We start from the raw sequence: 19448 nt of genomic DNA, 5'->3' as shown, positions 1-19448 counted from the left end.
ATTGGCGTCTCCATCTGAGGCGGTGATTCTCTCTTCCTCTCCCGCGCTCCTTCACAGATTGAGCCCTGGGCGGCTGCCCACATCGCTCATAGCAAAATCCACCACTGTATTTACCAAATTCTCCCGATTCGCCACATTTCCTGACAGATTGGTGAGTGACCCGCCACCGTTTCATGTTATTAATTGTAACGGATGATAACAGGTTGCGACTGTCTGTGAAGGCGTGACGGCTTGGCCCTGAATCATTCAGGTCAAAATCGGTCAGGAACGGAGATTCATGCCCTTCCTGACGAGGTCGTCGTTTGTAAACTCACCTTTATGTTTGACACCCCTGACTTAGAAGCTTGAATGTTTTTGTTGGATGTACTTTTATTATTCATATGAAATATAAATTCTAACTGTTTGGCAGGTGATATTTTGTAAAATTCTGCAGATTGGAGCTGGAAGGAGCCTTCAGTGGATCTGAGTTCAGCAGGACAAACATCCAAACGCTCAACATTTAGAAGAAGGGAAGAAGCGTCCGGGGGAGTGGAACTTGAAGCCGTTCCCGGAGGGAAGTCTGATGCCCCCTTTAGAGGTTTTGGGAAGACTAGCAGGGTGAGGCGGTTTGGCCTCCAGGTTGTTTTGGTCCCCGGGGTCTTCCAGGGTTCTCCTGGCGGACTCGTGTCTGGGCGAGAGGTCCAACAGACCCAGAACGTCCTTCTGGACCGTGCTCATCTTCTTGTTCCCGCCTTGCAGGAACCCGGCCGGGCAGGGCCCCTCCGGCTTCTGGCCCATGTTGGCCCAGAAGGTCTTCAGGCTGTGGACCGCCTGGACCCTGGTGTCCTGCTCGGCCCCATTGGACTGGACTGGGCTGGAGGAGGCTGACAACGACCCAGTGGAGGAGTAGGACAGGGCGGGGGATGGGGCGCTGCCAGCGGTGAAGATGGAGGTGGGGATGAGGGGGGTGTGGGGTGAGCCGGGGCGTTTCAGTTTGACCTGTGAGGGTTCCCCAGGGGACACGGGTGTCTGAGGGAAATCCCGGTCCTGGTTGATCTTCTGCAGAGACGAGGAGCGGGACGGTGGCTTGGGGCGAAACAGCAGCGGCGGTGAGGAGACGGAGGGTGAGAGGGGGGAGAGGTGAGTCGAGAGGGAGAGAGGGGAGGACCGGGCCTTCAGACTCGCCCTGCTGGGGGGTCTGCTGAAAGCGCTGGTCTCGGACGGCTGGAACCCTCGAGCTCCACCTGTGGGAGTCAGCGTCGGGGTGGTGGGGGTGGACAGGGACCCAGCAGGGACCTGGTGTCCCCCCCCGGGTCCCCTTGGCGTCTTTCCCCTGACGGTGGCGTTCTGCAGGCTCTCCACGGCCTGCATGTGGCTCTGGGTCTCCTTCAGGATCTTGTGGGCCAGCTCCTGGGGGTCCAGCTGGCCAGCTGGCCCCGCCCTCTCCTCCTGAGACTTCACTGTGCTGTCCGTCTCCGTGCTGGACTGGTCCGACTCGGAGCTGCTGGCCTTCGCCTTCCCGGGCTGGCGAGGAGACGAGCTGGAAGGACGAGACACGAGAAGAAGTTCCCCCTCAGGGGTTCAGTTCAGGTCACTTTTTATACAAAACACTTTCTTTATGTAACAAACGAAAAAAAAGGTCCATGTCCTGATCAGTAATGAGTTACTCTCATATGACCACTTTTTACAGTAATTAGTACTCTAATGAGTTACTATTTTATGTAATCACATAAAATTTACTTCTCCAAGTCATTGTGCGTTACTATTGTAGCGTTACTATCGTAGAGTTAGTATTACAGAGTTACTATTGTAGAGTTACTATTACAGCGTTACTATTGTAGCCTTACGATTGTAGGGTTATGATTACAGTGTTACTATTGTAACACATGCTCTGTATGCTCTACACGTCCTACACACTCTACATGCTCTGCACTCTACACGCTCTGTATGCTCTACCACTCTACACGCTCTCCATGCTCTACACGCTGTGCACGTTCTACACACTCTACACCACAATCTGCACGCTCTACACCATGCTCGGCACGCACTACACCACGCTCTGCATGCTCTACACGTTCTGCACACTACACCACACTACTCACGCTCTACACCACGCTCTGCACGCTCAACACCACGCTCTGCATGCTCTACACCATGCTCTACACGTTCTACACCACCCTCTGCATCACGCTCTCCATCACGCACTACACCATGCTCTACACATTCTACACCACACTCTGCATGCTCTACATGCTGTACACCACGCTCTGCATCCTCTACATGCTCTGCTATGTCTTTCTCCCTCAACATCTACAGCCTGTACGCTCTCAACTCTGCCTTTACGTTCATCCTTTATTTTATATGATTCAATAACACCAATATGTCGTAATCCAGTACAAACTGCAAGACTCCATTTGAGTTAGGTATCGTTTTTGACAGCTCTTTCCAGAAGCGACTGAAATAGCGACCTGATTGGATAGAATCGGCCAATCAGAACGATTGCAAGCCGAGCAAGTCTTTGATTGGCTACTTTTTATAGCTCTGTGCCTTTGGAGTGAGCGTGAATGCAGAGCTGAATGTATAGAGCGGTGATCTGCGGGAGAGCAGATAACAAAACCCAATAAAAAAACACTGTGATTGTGTATGTGGAAACTTTTCTGAAACGAAAGTGCAAAAACGAGACTTTTTCACTCGGAACGTTGTGTAAATGAGTCTCATGAGGACACATGGTTCAAGGTTACTTTATCAGTGCCGTGGTGGAGTAGGTCGATTTGAGACGGACGGACTTGAGGCAGTCTGGTGGTCAGATCTCTAAAAACATCCTGAAATTTAATTTGGAGCTGCAGACTGGAACAGCAAACGTCCGAACCAACGCCAACAAATACGCATTTAAAAAACAAGTCAAAAGGTTTTAATTGGAATTCATACAAACTATTTAATTATTCCCATTTACTTTTTAACCAAATTGTGATGCACAGTTTATTTTTCTCATTTACACAGATAATTTTGTTCTATTCTTTTCTATGATTAATCTGCCTTATTTTGTGATATATATATATATAAATATATATATATATATATATATGTACACACACAAACACATTTGTGATACCTAATTTTGTACAATAGATTTGTATAGGTAAAACTAAAATTTATATATTTATTCAAAATTTATACCATCATTTTTGTGCAATTTTGTATTTAATTGTTATATCATAACGTTACTATTTGACATTTTTTATGTTTTTTTTGAGGACCACAATGGAAATAAGTCTCTTTTAGGATTTTGTTTGTTTCATCATCCTCTGTGGTTTTTTTACACGTCATCATAAATATTTGTATGTTTTTATTTTATATGTACATGTGGAGAATCCAATTAAATCAACTTACGCTCCAGGCGGGACTTTGGAGCTGGTGGGGACTGAGAGAGGTGGCGGCATGGCTTTGATGGGGGACGTCGGGGTGCTGATGCTGCCTCTCTGCCCCCCCGCGGCGCCCCGCTGTCGGTGTCCGGCGGGCAGCGGCAGCGTGTCGCACTCCCTCCCTCCCCGTCCCAGCGACTCGCTGCTGATGATGGAGAAGCCCTGGTACTCCTCATCCTCCCCCTCCCCTCCCCCTCCTCCCCCTCCTCCCCCTCCTCCCCCTCCTCCCTGGGCCCTGGGGGTGTGGCGCTTCGAGGCATAGAGCCCCGCCCCCCCGCAGGTCCGGTCAGGCTCCCCCTGGTGGGAGCGCTGGCTCACCACGTCGCTCCCGGCGGGCTCGGGCCGGGACAGGAAGCTGAGGGAGGACGCCAGCGAGCTGAGGCTGTACACCGAGATGGCGTCGCATGACAGGTTGTCCGGGCAGACGGGGGGCAGGAAGGCGGGCTGGGGGGGGTGACAGCTGAAGGACAGGGGTAGGGACTGGGGCTGCGAGGCCGACTGGGACGAGGACAGCGACTCCAGGGACGAGGAGCTGTCCATGCTCAGACGCTTCGGGAGCTCGGTGGAGTCTGACAGCGACAAACAGGAAGAGGAAACATGGATCCTCGTACTCCAGTACAAGTTACAACAAGTAATCTACTTCATTACTGCTAATATCTTCAAAAGGGGAAGTAACTAATTACTCTAAGTAATCTTGATATGCTTGCGCCATATAACAATACTAATCAGGTTACTCATATGTTTATACGTGATTCGGTATCCTCGGACGAGTCTTATTGAAACTTTTCTGTATTCCAGAAAATACCCAGGTACATTAGCTACGGTAGCTAGCAAGGTAGCATTAATGTTGGTGGTTCTAATGTCAAAACTGCCCCCTCCTGATTCTCAGTGGTACTGCATCGTTTGGTCTGAACCTGTAAGCTCCAAGGACATGAACAGAAATATGGACAAAATAACTTCAAGTAGAAAAGATCCATAACTTTAAACTTGTTATTATTGTTATTAGCCGCTCTCATGAAATATTAGCTATTGTTATTAGCCATTATATATGTTTTCTTTGTTCACATTTAGAGTGGCAGATATGTGCAGTTCTTGTTAGCCCACTAGGTGGCGCTTGGTCACTGTAAGGAGGGAATAAAGCTCCAGGTTAATGAGGCCAGGTGTGTGACAGGAGAACATTTTGACCATGTCAGCGTGGCAGAGAGTCTGAATGCAAAGTTTATTTTGTTATATTGGCGTATTTGAATCAATCATTGTGTTGAATAAACAACGATAAAAGCATCAATTGTGGAAAACTGTAAAACAATAAATGGATCAGCAATGGACATTTATTGGTTTGCCTGGAACACGTTACCCGTCCGCTCCCGATCTGCCTGTAATTCGATTAAAATGACGCTACGGCTTTAATTTGCCAGGGGCTGATTTTCACAACTTGCCAATATCTGATTGGTAAAAATGTGATAATTGTGTTTATTCTCACCGAACAGAGCCAGCAGAGACTGCAGAGCGAAGTGCATGGTGCGTCTGCTGGCCTGTTTCCCAGTTTTCAGCACGACCTCCTCCTGACCCACTTCACACAGATCAAAACCTGCCAGAGAGACAGAGAGAGAGAGAGAGAGAGACAGAGAGAGAGAGAGAGAGAGAGAGAGAGAGAGAGAGAGAGAGAGAAAGAGGAGAATGTCTTCAAACATCAGGACTGGATCTCTACGACTGGAAGCGTCCATCAAACCAGAGGAGCTGGCTGAGTAGAAGCAGCGACCGGGGAGCCGGAGTTGGTTGCTGGCATGACTCACCGAGTGCGGCCAGGAACTCGTGGCAGCCCGGCAGCCTCCACAGCTGCACGCTGATCGACACCTGGATGGGAGCCAATGGGAAGTCCTGCTCCTTGTCGCCCGACTGCAACTGGACCAGCACTTGGTGGAGCTTTCAGAGAGACAGGAGGACAGAGTGAGGGACTCCTCACTCCATCACGTCAACACAAACATCAGCTCGGCCTGCAGGACACTTCGATAAAGATGCGTCCGGCAGTCCTTCAGCGGCGTCACTTACCGTCCCCACCATGCTTTTTACCGCCTTTGTGATGCGTATGAGAGAAGAGGAAACACAGCTTTAGTGGGGGACTCCTGGTGTCACGGTTCAATCAGTCACATGGTTCAGTGTTTTGGGGAGTTAAAATAGTAAAGTAAATGTTTTGTCTGCACATGCTCAGTAGAGATCATCAGAATAATGTTTTCTCTGTGGTGTCATGACTCCCGGTCCACATTCTCCAGGACTTGGTACTTTTATTTTGACAGTCACTGTAATAACAATCCAACTTAGTACTTTTATTAGAATGTCCGTGTTCTGCTGTTGTTGATGTTTCGAGCTCAATGTTCCTTGCTGTGTGTGTGTGTGTGTGTGTGTGTGTGTGTGTGTGTGTGTGTGTGTGTGTGTGTGTGTGTGTGTGTGCTTTCAGTACTAAAACTAACAACAGCGTCAACTAGTGGCCCAATGTGGCAACTACAACTACATCGTTTTCAAAAGCACCATGTAAACATGAAACTAAAACCCAAGAGCCATGCGTTTTCATTTGAGATGTTGCCATGACAACGGGGTCTAAATCTCAGACAAGAAGATAAAGATTTTCTCATCTGGGTCAAAGTTTTAGAAGTGGCCAGTTTAGGTTTGGATGAAATGAAAGTATTCCCTGTCACAGAGTGGAGACGTCCTCATGCTTCAGTGAGTTTGGTATCAAGGTGCTTTTGCAACATGCTCAGCTAATATGACGCTGAACAGTATGGCGGCTGTTTGTTGCGCGGGGGGGGTTACTATAGCAACAACACACCATCAGTAGAGTGAAAGTAACCAGCTCACGTTGCCTATTAGTGGGTCAACCATCTCAGGCTCGCTGCATTCTGCTTCACAATGAGCTGACGGTCGCTGGCTCCCCCTACTGGTGGTCCTGAACCTCAGGCTGCTTTGAAATGCAGTTCGTAGATACTAGAGATTGGTTTGGGTACTTTGACTATATTGAAGTATTTGATCAGTTCTCAACCAGCCATCGCAGTACCTTGTGGATGAGCTGCTCTCCGGCCTCAGAGGCGGTGACCAGTTTGCAGAGCGCCTGCAGAGCGGGAGGAGTCAGACCTGGAGACACAGGGGGGAGCCATTACTTCCTCCAGCCGAGGTTTATCATCGTCAGAGTGTAAACATGAGGCAGTGATCTGTGTCGCGCTTCAGCTGGCGTAACAGAGACACACTGAGCGTGATTCACAGAAAGACGCCATGCTGGGGTCGTATCGGTGTGATTGACGTGCAGGGATGTTGTGAATAATAGAAAAGCTGTGGCACCGAGCAGCGACTGCAGAGCGGTGCTGCACTGCTGCAGCCGATCCCTGGGGTCCGACGTGGGGAAGAAGACCGCTGCGGGGAGTCCACCGCCGCCACTGCCGCCGCCAGAGAGGTCCAACCGGAAACCCACCGCAGACAGGAGGGCCTGCCACCCCGGCACGCCGCCGACCTTTACCCGGCAGAGACAGGACACGTGAGCAGAGGAGGCCAGGAGGCCGACACTTGAAGATGGAGTGTGAGGAGCTGCTGACCTTGTTCTCCACGCTCTGCTGAGACGTGTACATGGGGTTACACTGGCCGCTCTGGATGCGCTGCAGAGACTTCTCGACCTGCAAAGAGGCAAAGTTCACCGACAGTCAGCAGTTACTATAAGTTACTATCAGTTACTATCAGTCACTATCAGTTACTATCAGTTACTATCAGTTACTATCAGTTATTATCAGTTACAATTCCTAAGAAGTTTAGCAAGTCGTGATGCCGTCAGGTCCAGGTCTGAGAGACAGACAGTGGCGGCTGGTCAATAGAGGGCGCCGGAGCGAGGAATGTTTTTGTTTTATTTAATTATAAGTAGGGATGTCCCGATCCGATCAGTAGATATCAGATCGGGGTCGATATTGGTGATTTGTGAGTGATCGGGAATCGGCAAATCCAGCCGATCACCCCGGCCATCTAAAAAAAAACGTCACCTAATAACCACAACAATCAGGGACTAGAAGCTCCGGTCGTCTGGTCGAGCTGCAGAAGCTAGAAGCAGGCGGAGCGGGGCCATAGACCTATAAAACTAAAGTTATATATAGTGGTTTATGTGTTTATGTGCAGAAGTCTACTTCTAAATTTCTATGTGGTCTGTCTTCTTCTGCTTTTTTGTTGTGTTTGGTGAGTCACAGCGCCCCTAAAGGCCTGGCATGTGTACTACATGCCCTGAAGCCTCGTGTTGAGCCGTGTTCATAGTGAGGTGTGGACGGAGGTTTTTTGGGAGAAGGCCAGGGAGGACAAAGATTGTTTTTTCGTCGTGTGGATGTTCCTCAGTTTACAACAACTAAAGAGAAAGAGAAGAATTTTGATTCAATAAGTGAGTTTTACAATAATTTCTAGGTAAACAAAGCTTCTGCCAATAGTGCTTTTAGCTTCAGACATCTTAGTCGCTCCAAAAATAGACTATTGAGTATATTTGCAATAGTAATGTGAGTATCGGATCGGGAAAGTATCGGAATCGGCCAATACTCAATTCTGAAAAATCGGATCGGTATCGGGGGCCAAAAAGTGTGATTGGGACGTCCCTAATTATAAGATCTATGAATAAACTGTAATACTATAGAAATGTATTTATGCCAACAAACTAACAACGAGCCCTGAACTGTCTTCGCTTCATTTTCTACAGATAATCTTCAATAGAAGAGGATTTCTTGATTTCTCTTTCTCTAATAGTGTGTGTGTGTGTGTGTGTGTGTGTGTGTGTGTGTGTGTGTGTGTGTGTGTGTGAGCAGCCAGGGGCGCTGAGGAAAGCCGCCCTGAGGAGGCGGGGCTTACTAGTGATCTCACCAGTTACTGATTAACAGCAGAGCGACTGACAGGAAATGAAACCAATCAGCTTCATTTGATGTTGGAGACTTGGAGCCTTTTTAAATGGCCCCCGGCCAGAGCTGCTCTGTGATTGGCTCAAAGTCTGTTCTGGTGTTTCTATGAGACGTTGAGACGAAGACGACAAGCGGTGAGAATATTAACTCTGTCATTTCTCTTCTAATTCAGCGCTTGAAAGACGAAATTTAGCTGAAAAGCTGCAGGACGGGTTCAACTTCCTCCAGTAAAGTTATTTTTAAATTCACACAAACAGAAATGTGTCCAGGCTTGTTAACATTTATAAATGTTTAGATATGATCATATTTATTAATGACTGAAAATGTGAGAGCTTAAAAAAAGAGCAGCTAATTTTCCACTTCTCTTTCTGAGGTTTCTTTCAAAGAACTCTAAAACTTTGAAAGATGAATTGATGTGTTGTTTGAAAATATACTGATATACCTTTTGTCTTCCCTAAACTCAGAGTAACTATCATTTCAAGTAAACCAGCAACAAACTAACCCTGTGATAATGAAAAGCCCCACCTAAGAAATGTTTCACCAGCCGCCACCGGAGACAGAACCAACCGACCAACCGACCAACCAACCAACCAACCGACCGACCAACCTATCCATAGTTTATCCATTCATCTACAATTGATCCATCATTCATCAATCAAATAATTTATTCATTTATCCTTACATGAAATACATCCAATCATCACATTGGTTTATCAGTTCACATATCTCCATCAATTCTTTCAGTCACTCATTCATCCAGGTTTGTTGATCTCGCCATTCATCCTCCATCCATCCATCCATCCATCCATCCATCCATCCATCCATCCATCCATCCATCCAACCATCCATCCATCCATCCATCCATCCATCCAACCATCCATCCATCCAACCATCCATCCATCCATCCATCCATCCATCCATCCATCTCTAGCTTGGACTCGACGGCTCTGAGCAGAATCTTCCTTTCGGTGCCGTTGTGTTCAGCACCGCTCTCTAATGGCGGTCTGATGATGATGATGATGATGATGATGATGATGCAGTTCTGTGTTTACTGCACCCGATTTGTATTGATCTCTGTGAGAGCTGAGAATAGTTCCTCTTCCATCCATCTCATCGCCATCAACTATTTAGATTGTCTTTCAGAGGACAGAGGGAGAGCGATGCATCCAGGGCGCCAGCGGGACGGGAAATGAGTTTCACCATCAAAAGTTCAAAACTGAAGATTGTTGTGGTTGAGGTGCTTTGAAGTCTATTTTGAATATGAATGACTCATGCACTGGGCTGATATTTAAGGTCCCGTTTACACAACGTTTCAAGTGGAATTTGCAATTTTGCATTTTCGTTTCAGAAAAGGTTTATGGTTATGGAGCAACATTCAGAAAAAGACATCCGTTTACACGGCAACGGCAAACACTGAAAATTATGTAGTTAGCATGCCAGGCCACTAGTGGGCATTGTTCTATTTTTACTACTGAAAGCACACACACACACACACACACACACACACACACACACACACACACACACACACACACACACACACACACACACACACACACACGCAGCAGAGAACAATGAGCTCTAAACATTGACACTGGGAGAACATTCTAGTGGACAGACCACCAAGTTGGATTGTCGTGACTGTCAAAATAAAACTACCAAGTTGGATTGTCGTGACTGTCAAAATAAAACTACCAAGTTGGATTGTTTTTACGGTGACTGTCAAAATAAAACTACCAAGTTGGATTGTTATTACGGTTACTGTCAAAATAAAACTACCAAGTTGGATTGTTATTACGGTGACTGTCAAAATAAAACCACCAAGTTAGATTGTTATTACGGTGACGGTCAAAATAAAACTACCAAGTTGGATTGTTATTATCGTGACTGTCAGAACAAAAGTACCAAGTCCAGGAGAATATGGAGTCATGACACCACGAAGGAAACATTGTTCTCATTGGCTCAACTGAGCATGTGCAGAACTACTAGTTACTACGGCCATGGTGACCAGGACGGGGAGCAGCGTTTCCATATTTCCACGGATAGAAAATTTCCTGTGCATTTCCCAAAAGTTGAACTTTGAGAACTGTTTTCAAAAAAGTATTTTCAGTGGCTGCGAGCACAGAAATCCAAAACGCTTCGAAGGTTTTGCAGGTACAGGAGCAGCATTTCATAAAAGTTGGATTTTCCCATTTCCAATGAGTCAGTGTTTTTCAAAAAGTTGCACCGTCGTCATGTAAACGGACACCCAAACAGCTCCAAAATGAAACTTTCCTGTTGGAGTGTTTCCACAAAGCGGCGCTTTCATTCTCTACAAAACGATGGAGTTGGAGTCGTCGTGTTTTCAGTGGCCCCGAGTACCGTCGTCATGTAAACGGGGCCTAAATGTACCTTTGAGTCAGTGATTGTTGGACAGACACAAGGTGAAGTTGTGAAGGAGGCGTCTCACCAGGTGCAGCAGGACCCGCAGGGCGTCCCGGGCTTTCTCCGGGCGCTGCAGGATCTCCGCCAGCGCCTGAGCCACCAGCGACATGGGGCTGTTCAGCTTCACGTCGCAGCCGACCAGCATGTAACCTGAGGGAGGACACACGCCATGGCGTCAGACAACAGCTCTGCCCCGCCGGCGTCAGAGGACGGCGGCGAAGCGCCTGAATGGCGCCGGTGCTCACCGGCCCAGTTGGAGGGGTGTGAGAAGTGCTTGCTGCTCTGCAGCGTCTTCATGGCCTCGCTCAGCGCCGCGCTGGCCGTGGTGGAGGCGGTGACCGGCACCGGCCACAGAGAGACGCACACACACTGGACCCCCGCCGCCAGGAAGGCCCGGGTCAGACCCACCACGCCGTCGGCCGTCACCCTGCTGCTGGACTCCGGGTACAACCTGCAACACGCCAAGTGTGTGTAAATTAAGTTTGAATTATCTTATTGATTCAAGGTTTTTATGTTGGTCGATGGGAGAGTCACGGTAAAGCTTCTTTTGATTGTGCAAAAGTGTTTATTTATTAGAGTTTCTGTCAAAGAACTATAGGAATTGATGGAGTCAAACAAAAGGGAGAAGGCAGTGAAAACATTAGTGAGCCCCCCCCCCCCCCCCCCCCCCCCCCCCCCCCCCCCCCCCCCCCCACCCCCCCCCCCCCCCCCCCCCCCCGGTCGTGTACAGCCGCCATGCAATGTCTAATAAAGGCAGCAACAGGAGGAGACTCCAGAACAGCAGAACTGTTCTGGCTCCAGAAGGTTCTCCATCACATCATATTGTTTGTCCAGGCTGCCCAACAGGACCAGGGGGGAAGAAAAAGAAAACTTTAGTGAGAAATGTCCTTTATTGACGTCGCAAATCAAAATAAAGCAACAGACTCCCGCTGACCAAGAAACATGTCATCGATTAGACGACTGGCTCAGTTGGGTAGCGCTGTCGTCTCCCAATTGTATGGTTGCAGGTTTGATTCCCATGTCCAACTGTCTACTAATGTTGAAGTGTCCATGAGCAAGACACTGAACCCCAAACTGCTCCCAGTGGATAGATTAGGTGCGTTCGTGTGAATGTGAACAGTTGAAAATCCATTTACCATTTAGACAAAACAAATGCCAGTAAAGACAGAAAAGTAGTTCAGTATAAATCTCGCCAGCGAGCTGTGAGATGTTCACGCCGCAACGATTTCAAATGACAAGACAAACCTTTCACTGCGTTTTGAGTGTCGTTTACAAGGCTTTCTGGAAATGCTCAGGCTCAGTCAGAAGTTGACGGCATAAACGCTGCGACTGCCAATGAGCGAGAAGAGGGCACGGCAGAAACACTGAAAATGATGGAGTCAGCATGCCAGGCCACTAGTCGGCGCTGTTGTTTTGTAATGAAGCCACACACACACACATGCAGCAGAGAACAAGGAGCTCTGAACATTAACACTGGGAGAACATTCTAGTGGACTGATGATGAATTGGACGTTTTTACGGTTAAATCTCAACTATAAAACTACCAATAAGGACTGGGAGTCCATGTTTGTTAATGTCCATCTACTGAGCATATCCAGAAGGACTATATACTCCGGCGGCAGTGCACATGTGAAGTAGCAGCATTTTCGTCACCAACAAGTTTGATTTCGCCTGTTTACATGGCCGCAGAGCCCGAGCGTTTTCAAAAAGTTCCACCTTGGGAGCCTAAATGTGCTGGAATCTGTAGAGAAATGGAGGAAGCTCAGTGAAAGAGTGTCTCACCTGAGCACCACCAGTTTGACAGTCAGACACAGGTCCAGGACGTCAGCGGCGGTCAGCAGGAAGTCGTGAAGCGCCGGACCGTCACACACACTCTCCACCTCACACACACTCTCCCCGTCCTCGCTCGTCTCGTCTCTCATTCCCTCCGGGTGGCTCAGACTCTTCCGGAACAAACCCTTGACCGTTCTTTCCTGTCTTGTGGCCTCGCCCGCGGTCCGACCGCTGCCGCCGTCTCCCCCTGCGGTGGCGTGCTCCGGGCCGGGGGCCAGCACCAGAGCGGCCAGCTTCCAGGATATGTGGGTGGCGAAGTGAACGCACTCCGCCTGGCTCAGGGCCGCCAGCACTCGCTCTTTGGTGGCGTCGGCCCCGGTGAGGGGGTGACAGCCCAGCTGCTCCCCCAGCCACAGAGCTTCGTCCTGGGCCGACGGCAGCGGCCCCCAGAGCCAGCGGTCCATGACGCTGGGGGGCAGGCGAGGGGCCCCGACCACCGCTGCCACCGAGCCGCCGTCGGGGCAAAGCAACGGGCCGCTGCGGCGAGGGTGAGGCTGCAGAAACATCAAGAATCACTGATTTAATCAAAAATGTGAGGATTTAAAGAACCATTTCTGCTCAGCACTAAATACAAACTGTTCTTCTGCCTCTTCTGTCTTCATTACTGAGTAATCCTGCGGGGGCAGTGTGGAGCAGTATAGCTCATGTTTGACCAGAGAAAGAGATGAAGAAGAAACAAGTCAGAATTCTTGGAGAAAAGACTGTGGGTATGTCCGAATTGTCCCTCCTGTCTCCTTCTCTGTCCACTTCTCATTCACCCAGAAGAGTTCTGTGTGGCGGCCATGATAAGGACGGTCTGAATTCTCAATAAGCAAAGGAAAGGAGGCTCGTTGCTTCCTTTAGAACATCCTTTAGCTTAGGAACCACTGATGCTTCCTTTAGAACCTCCTTTAGCTTAGGAACCACTGATGCATCCTTTAGAACCTCCTTAAGCCTAGGAACCACTGATGCTTCCTTTAGAACCTCCTTTAGCCTAGGAACCACTGATGCTTCCTTTAGAACCTCCTTTAGCCTAGGAACCACTGATGCATCCTTTAGAACCTCCTTAAGCCTAGGAACCACTGATGCATCCTTTAGAACCTCCTTTAGCCTAGGAACCACTGATGCTTCCTTTAGAACCTCCTTTAGCCTAGGAACCACTGATGCTTCCTTTAGAACCTCATTTAGCCTAGGAACCACTGATGCTTCCTTTAGAACCTCCTTTAGCCCAGGAACCACTGATGCATCCTTTAGAACCTCCTTTAGCCTAGGAAACACTGATGCTTCCTTTAGAACCTCCTTTAGCCCAGGAACCACTGATGCTTCCTTTAGAACCTCCTTTAACCTAGGAACCACTGATGCTTCCTTTAGAACCTCCTTTAACCTAGGAACCACTGATGCTTCCTTTAGAACCTCCTTTAACCTAGGAACCACTGATGCTTCCTTTAGAACCTCCTTTAACCTAGGAACCACTGATGCTTCCTTTACCAAAGGAGACCAGCTCATGTTCCCCCACAATTCCTTGCGGCGACAACATTTAAAGGAACCCGCTCATCGGAGCGTTCAGGGAAACTCAGGATGACTGAAAAAGGAGCAGATCATGTAAGTTACCAAAGCAATAATCTGCCTAGAACAACTTGAAATCATCTAGAACCCAGATGAACCTTTTGTAGTTCATTTTCAGAAACTTGTAGTTCTTTCCCCACCATGGCAGACGTCACTAACTAGAGCCGCCGTCGCTTTATTATGACGTCACTAAGTGAAAGTCTGACTGCCTCACCACCGTGATCTCCTTTACTAACTCCTTTAGGAAGCCTCCTAACACCTTTCTCTAACTCCTTTAGGAAGCTTCCTAACACCTTTACTAACTCCTTTAGGAAGCTTCCTAACACCTTTACTAACTCCTTTAGGAAGCCTCCTAACACCTTTCACTAACTCCTTTAGGAAGCTTCCTAACACCTTTACTAACTCCTTTAGGAAGCCTCCTAACACCTTTCCTTAACTCCGTGATGTCATCCAGGGGTTAAGGTAAAGTCCACAGATAAGGAATTAGGAGGGACATTTCGGACCGACCCTGTGTGAATGTGCCTTTATTTCCCTTTTTTTTTTTTTTTTTTAAATGATCAAACAATAATGTGAGTGAATGTGTGTGTGTGTGTGTGTGGGGGGGGGGGGGGGGGATACAAACGAATGTCCAGCTTGTCCTCCGCTGGACATTCAAAATGTTTTCACGAGCAAAGTTCAATATAAAAACAAATTAGCCCCAGAAAATATTTTTTTTTAAATAATACTAATGAATACTTATTTGAGCAGTTTTTAACACCCAATTTTCAATATCTCAGAAAATGCTAATTCTAAATATAAATGTCAACTGGTGAATGATAATCGGTAACCTATTAGAAAAACTGAAAAAGTTACTTATTGTTGTACTTTACCAGCAGAATATTCGATAAAGCAGCATGAGGTGATTTGAATGACAGGAAATTGGCATTTTCAACTCAGTTATGTTCGGAACGCCGTTCGGAAGCGCGGGGCGATGGCCTACGTCGCCCCCGGCCAACTACTTTTGTTTCCCCAATTGTAACTTATAAAAGATATTAAGAAACAAAACTACACTGTACATTTTTTGTAAATACTATTATACTAAATAATCTGTTTAAAGTTCTCCTGTCCTCCTCCTGTTCTCCTCCTCCTCCTGGTCTGGTCGGTCCAGAAACCTTCAGTATTCTAAGTTTCTAGCTCCTCCTTGATTTTCCTCATTTGAATATTGGATCATAGGAGCTACATTCAGAATCTGCTGTGTCTGTGTGAGCTGGACTGGCTCCGCCCACACACGCCCATCTTGGGAAGAGGAGGAAGTCCTTCCTCTCGTGGTGCCATGTGCCAGAGCAGAGCTGCCTCATTGTGGGAGGAGTCAAAGGGAGGGTCTACCTTGATTGGGATTGGCTAAACCCCTGATGACACTATATAGGGTTTGATTTCTGATTGGCTGGTTGGAGCAACACACTTTTTAAAACCTGAAACAAGCTAGGGAGAGAGAGGACAGACTGTCTTCACTTCTGGGGCGTCAGTCCAGGTATGGGGACGGTTAGTACTGCTGGAGAACCTTTAGGAAGTGGATTTAACATAATATGACCTCTTTAAAAGAAAACTTGTCCCAGACGAAACCAACCTCAACACTGCCCCCTACTGGATGTGCTGCTTAACAACCATGACCCAGTAAAGGAAGCATCAAACGAGGCTGAACACTTTGTAGACTGTGTGCTGTTCACCTTGGCTGAGGCTTCGAGGCCGGCGAGAGAAGGAACAGAGATCAGGCTGAACCGCTCGTACAGGTACTCGTTGGAGGAGCTGCCCTTGAGCAAGGCGAAGGGGATCAAGTACAATTCTCCCTCCAGCACCAACACAAGCTGCCTGTGGCGGCCCACCGGTCCGCTGCTGTGCATCAGACCCTGCAGACAGACGCAACCAGGTCAACAGGACTCAACCAGAGAGAGTGACAGACAACCCCCAGGGGGCGACGTACCCCCTCCATGGGCGCTATGAGCAGGTCGTACAGAGCTCTGAGCGGAGGTCTGCTGATGTGGCTGGGCCGGTGGAGAGGAGGAGACGAGGCGTCCTTCACCGGAGACAAGGTGGCGCTGTAGAGGCTCGCCATGCTCTGACAGCTTCTGTCGGAGGAACCGACAGACACACGTGTTTGATCAAACACCACGAAGTCATGACAAACCACTCAAACAGTCTCAGGATTCAAACCCGCAACACTTGCTCCTTTTTGTTTCAGAAAAGTTTCACGTTTTGACAAGAATGTCTGTTTCACCGGGAACGGCAAAAACACTGAAAACCATGTAGTTTTCATGTTGGGCCACTAGAAGGTGCTGTTGTTAGTTTTAGTACTGAAAGCACACACACACACACAGACACACAGCAGAGCTTTAAACACTGGGAGAACATTCTCGTGGACAGACCATCAAGTTGGATTGTTATTACAGTGACTGTCAAAATAAAACCACCAAGTTGGAGTGTTATTATGGTGACTGTCAAAATAAAACTACCAAGTTGGACTGTTATTACAGTGACTGTCAAAATAAAACCACCAAGTTGGATTGTTATTATGGTGACTATCAAAATAAAACCACCAAGTTGGATTGTTATTACCGTGACTGTCAAAATAAAAGTACCAAGCCCAGCAGAATATGGACTGGGAGTCATGACACCACGGATGAAACTTTGTTCTGATTGGCTCTACTGAGCATGTGCAGAAGTACTGGTCACTATGGCCGTGGCGATGAGGAGCAGGAGCAGCGAGTTGTCCAGCATTTCTACCGAGACAAAATCGTATAGTTTTTCAAAAAGTTCCACTTTGGGAAGCGTTTTTCAAAAGTTTCTTTTTCCCCCAGAGACAGAGTCGGAGCATTTTTGAAAAATTCCACTTGGTGAACTGTTTTCAAAAAGTTGTATTTTCAGTGACTCCGAGCACCATTGTGGTTTAAACAGACGCCCAAAACTCTCGGGAAGTTTTGCGTGTACAGGAGCGGCATTTCAGAAAAGTTGCATTTTCACGGAGATGGAAGGTTTTTAAAAGGTTCCACTCGGGAGTCATTTTCAAAAAGTCACCCAAAACGCCACAAAATGAAAATTTTCCCTCAGTCCTAGAAAATGTTGTGTAAACGGAGCGTCAATCATGTGACTTCAGCCATTTTTGGGTTGGTTCAGAGAAACCTGGGAGTGCGCCCACCTGTTGAAGAGGTTGTTTTTGGGCGCCACGCGGAGGAACCCGCTGGGGTCGGCGCCCGCCGTCAGTTTGTCGTTCAGCTCCTCGAACTGCTGCTCCAGCAGATCTCCAGCTTCGCTCTCCGTCTCACTGCCGGAACCAACCCTGCAGGACGACACCGTCAGTCTTAAACTGCTGCGTTCTAAAGTGATGGGACTTGGCGCTCGGGGTGGAGTTGGTGGAGTGGTCGTCTTTCAGTCGGAAGGTTGCAGGTTCAGTTCCCTTTCTCTCCCTGTCTACAAGTGGAAGTGTCCAGACACTGAACTCCAAACTCCTCCCAGTGGACGGAGGCAGCTTAAAAGAATGACCCTACTGGATGTGAAGGTGTAGTTCTTTCTAACCAGATCAGTTTCCTCTCTGGGGCCTGAACATGTTTAAAAACTCACCAAATTTGGCAGAATAATCAGGCTTGATGAAAACTTGTGTATTTCATTAGTTTCATAGATGGGCGGGGCAAAACGGCTCCACAGCGCCACCTACACACGTTTGCAAAATTCATGAAATATCAAGGGTTTGACCTAGAACAATTAAATTTGGGAGGCAAGCAGAACAAGTCCAGATGTCCAAACATTGACAGGAAGTCCAACATGAAACAGGAAGTGGCGTGTAACTCTGCACTGCTGCAATCTGTCCTGTCCTGATCACGTCCCTATGTAAACCACAATTCACAGTCAGAGCGCCACCGTGTGGTATCAGGAATGTGACATTCTTGACACTTTGTGAGGATTTGTTCTTCACTGCTTGCAGCTTTAGTTCGACTTACTGACGGACGTATCATCATCTTCAGCCACGGCAGAGTTACAGCTGGAAATGGAAAAACGTTTTCTCATACACAAGTTTTTGTTTTCTCTTTATAAGAGCTGTGACTTATAGTCCAGAAAACCGGTGGACGTATAGAATTGAAGTTGTCTTTGGAGCAGAAGCTCATGTGTCGCAGTTACAACTGGTGGAAATATATTAAAAAAGTATTTTCAGGATAATTCAAAGTGAATGCATCTTGTTAAGCCACACTGCAAATTAATACGATTTAAAATCGTATTTTCAGACATGATAGATAATTTGGCTTGTTTTTTATACTTTTAAGTCCTTAATTTTACAGATTAATCTTGAATTACATTTAAAAATATATATACCGGTAAGCAAAATATAGCTGCTGCATGGACAGATTATTTCACGAGTCATTTTCTTCTCAAATTTAGTGTCTATATCTTATATTTGCGTGACCCTTTCTTGCAGTGTATAAGCTCGATGCCATATAAGCCACAAAAAGAAGTTCATCCAACTTCAACTTTAGGAGAAAATGTTCACTTTCTGCCTGTTCAGTCCGTCTAATGAACACGATCCACGATGAGAGGTAATCAGCGACACTGACTCCACCGGTCAGTGGTCATAATGTTATGGCTGATGATGAAGACGAGTCCATGAAGGATGAAGGACGTTTTTATTCTTTTCACAAAAACAAGAAATATGAAACCAATTAATCACAGGAACGTCGTGTGCTGGACCGACGGCTCGCCAACAGAGGGCGCCATTACTTTTTATAACACACACACACACACACACACACACACACACACACACACACACACACACACACACACACACACACGCATGCAGTGTGTTGGAAAACGTTTTGAATGCTGCAGATAGTTTTATTGTTTTGGTCGTTTGGATGAAAACAAACAGAAACTTCAGACATGATGAGACACACGAGAGACGAGACAGAGATCAGAAAGAGACAGAGACGAGCCGAGACAGAGACGACACAGAGACGAGCTGAGACAGAGAAGAGACAAAGGAGACAGAGCCGAGACAGAGACGAGCTGAGACAGAGACGACACAGAGGAGACAGAGACGAGACAGAGGCGAGGCAGAGGAGACGGAGGCGAGACAGAGCCAAGCCGAGACAGACAAGACAGAGACGAGTTGAGACAGAGACGAGCTGAGACAGAGCCAAGATGAGCCGAGACAAAGACGAGCTGAGACAGAGCCGAGACGAGCTGAGACAGAGCCGAGCTGAGACAGAGCCGAGACAGAGACAAGACGAGCTGAGACAGAGCCAAGATGAGCCGAGACAGAGACGAGCTGAGACAGAGACGAGACAAGCTGAGACAGAGCCGAGCTGAGACA

At 47.6% G+C, this 19448-nt stretch overlaps 1 protein-coding gene across 1 annotated transcript in view; it reads right to left on the bottom strand.

The window, feature by feature from the left end:
* Positions 1–492: 492 nt before the first annotated feature.
* Positions 493–19448, bottom strand: part of ttc28 (tetratricopeptide repeat domain 28) — a gene marked incomplete at both ends in the record, with an annotated part of 129919 nt that continues 110963 nt past the window's right edge. The window contains 14 exons of the mRNA XM_080477729.1: positions 493–1519; positions 3370–3970; positions 4882–4989; positions 5195–5324; positions 5451–5474; positions 6451–6527; positions 6732–6900; positions 6983–7060; positions 10758–10882; positions 10978–11183; positions 12515–13059; positions 15817–15996; positions 16071–16215; positions 17283–17423. Of these exons, the coding sequence (XP_080333855.1) occupies positions 493–1519; positions 3370–3970; positions 4882–4989; positions 5195–5324; positions 5451–5474; positions 6451–6527; positions 6732–6900; positions 6983–7060; positions 10758–10882; positions 10978–11183; positions 12515–13059; positions 15817–15996; positions 16071–16215; positions 17283–17423 (3556 nt within the window). The remainder of the gene's footprint in view (positions 1520–3369; positions 3971–4881; positions 4990–5194; positions 5325–5450; positions 5475–6450; positions 6528–6731; positions 6901–6982; positions 7061–10757; positions 10883–10977; positions 11184–12514; positions 13060–15816; positions 15997–16070; positions 16216–17282; positions 17424–19448) is intronic.

Source organism: Lipophrys pholis, assembly GCF_963383615.2.
Source record: "Lipophrys pholis genome assembly, chromosome: 12".
Classification (NCBI taxonomy): Eukaryota; Metazoa; Chordata; class Actinopteri; order Blenniiformes; family Blenniidae; genus Lipophrys; species Lipophrys pholis.
Note: the sequence above shows the minus strand (reverse complement) of the source record. Positions and strands in the feature narration are given on the sequence as shown.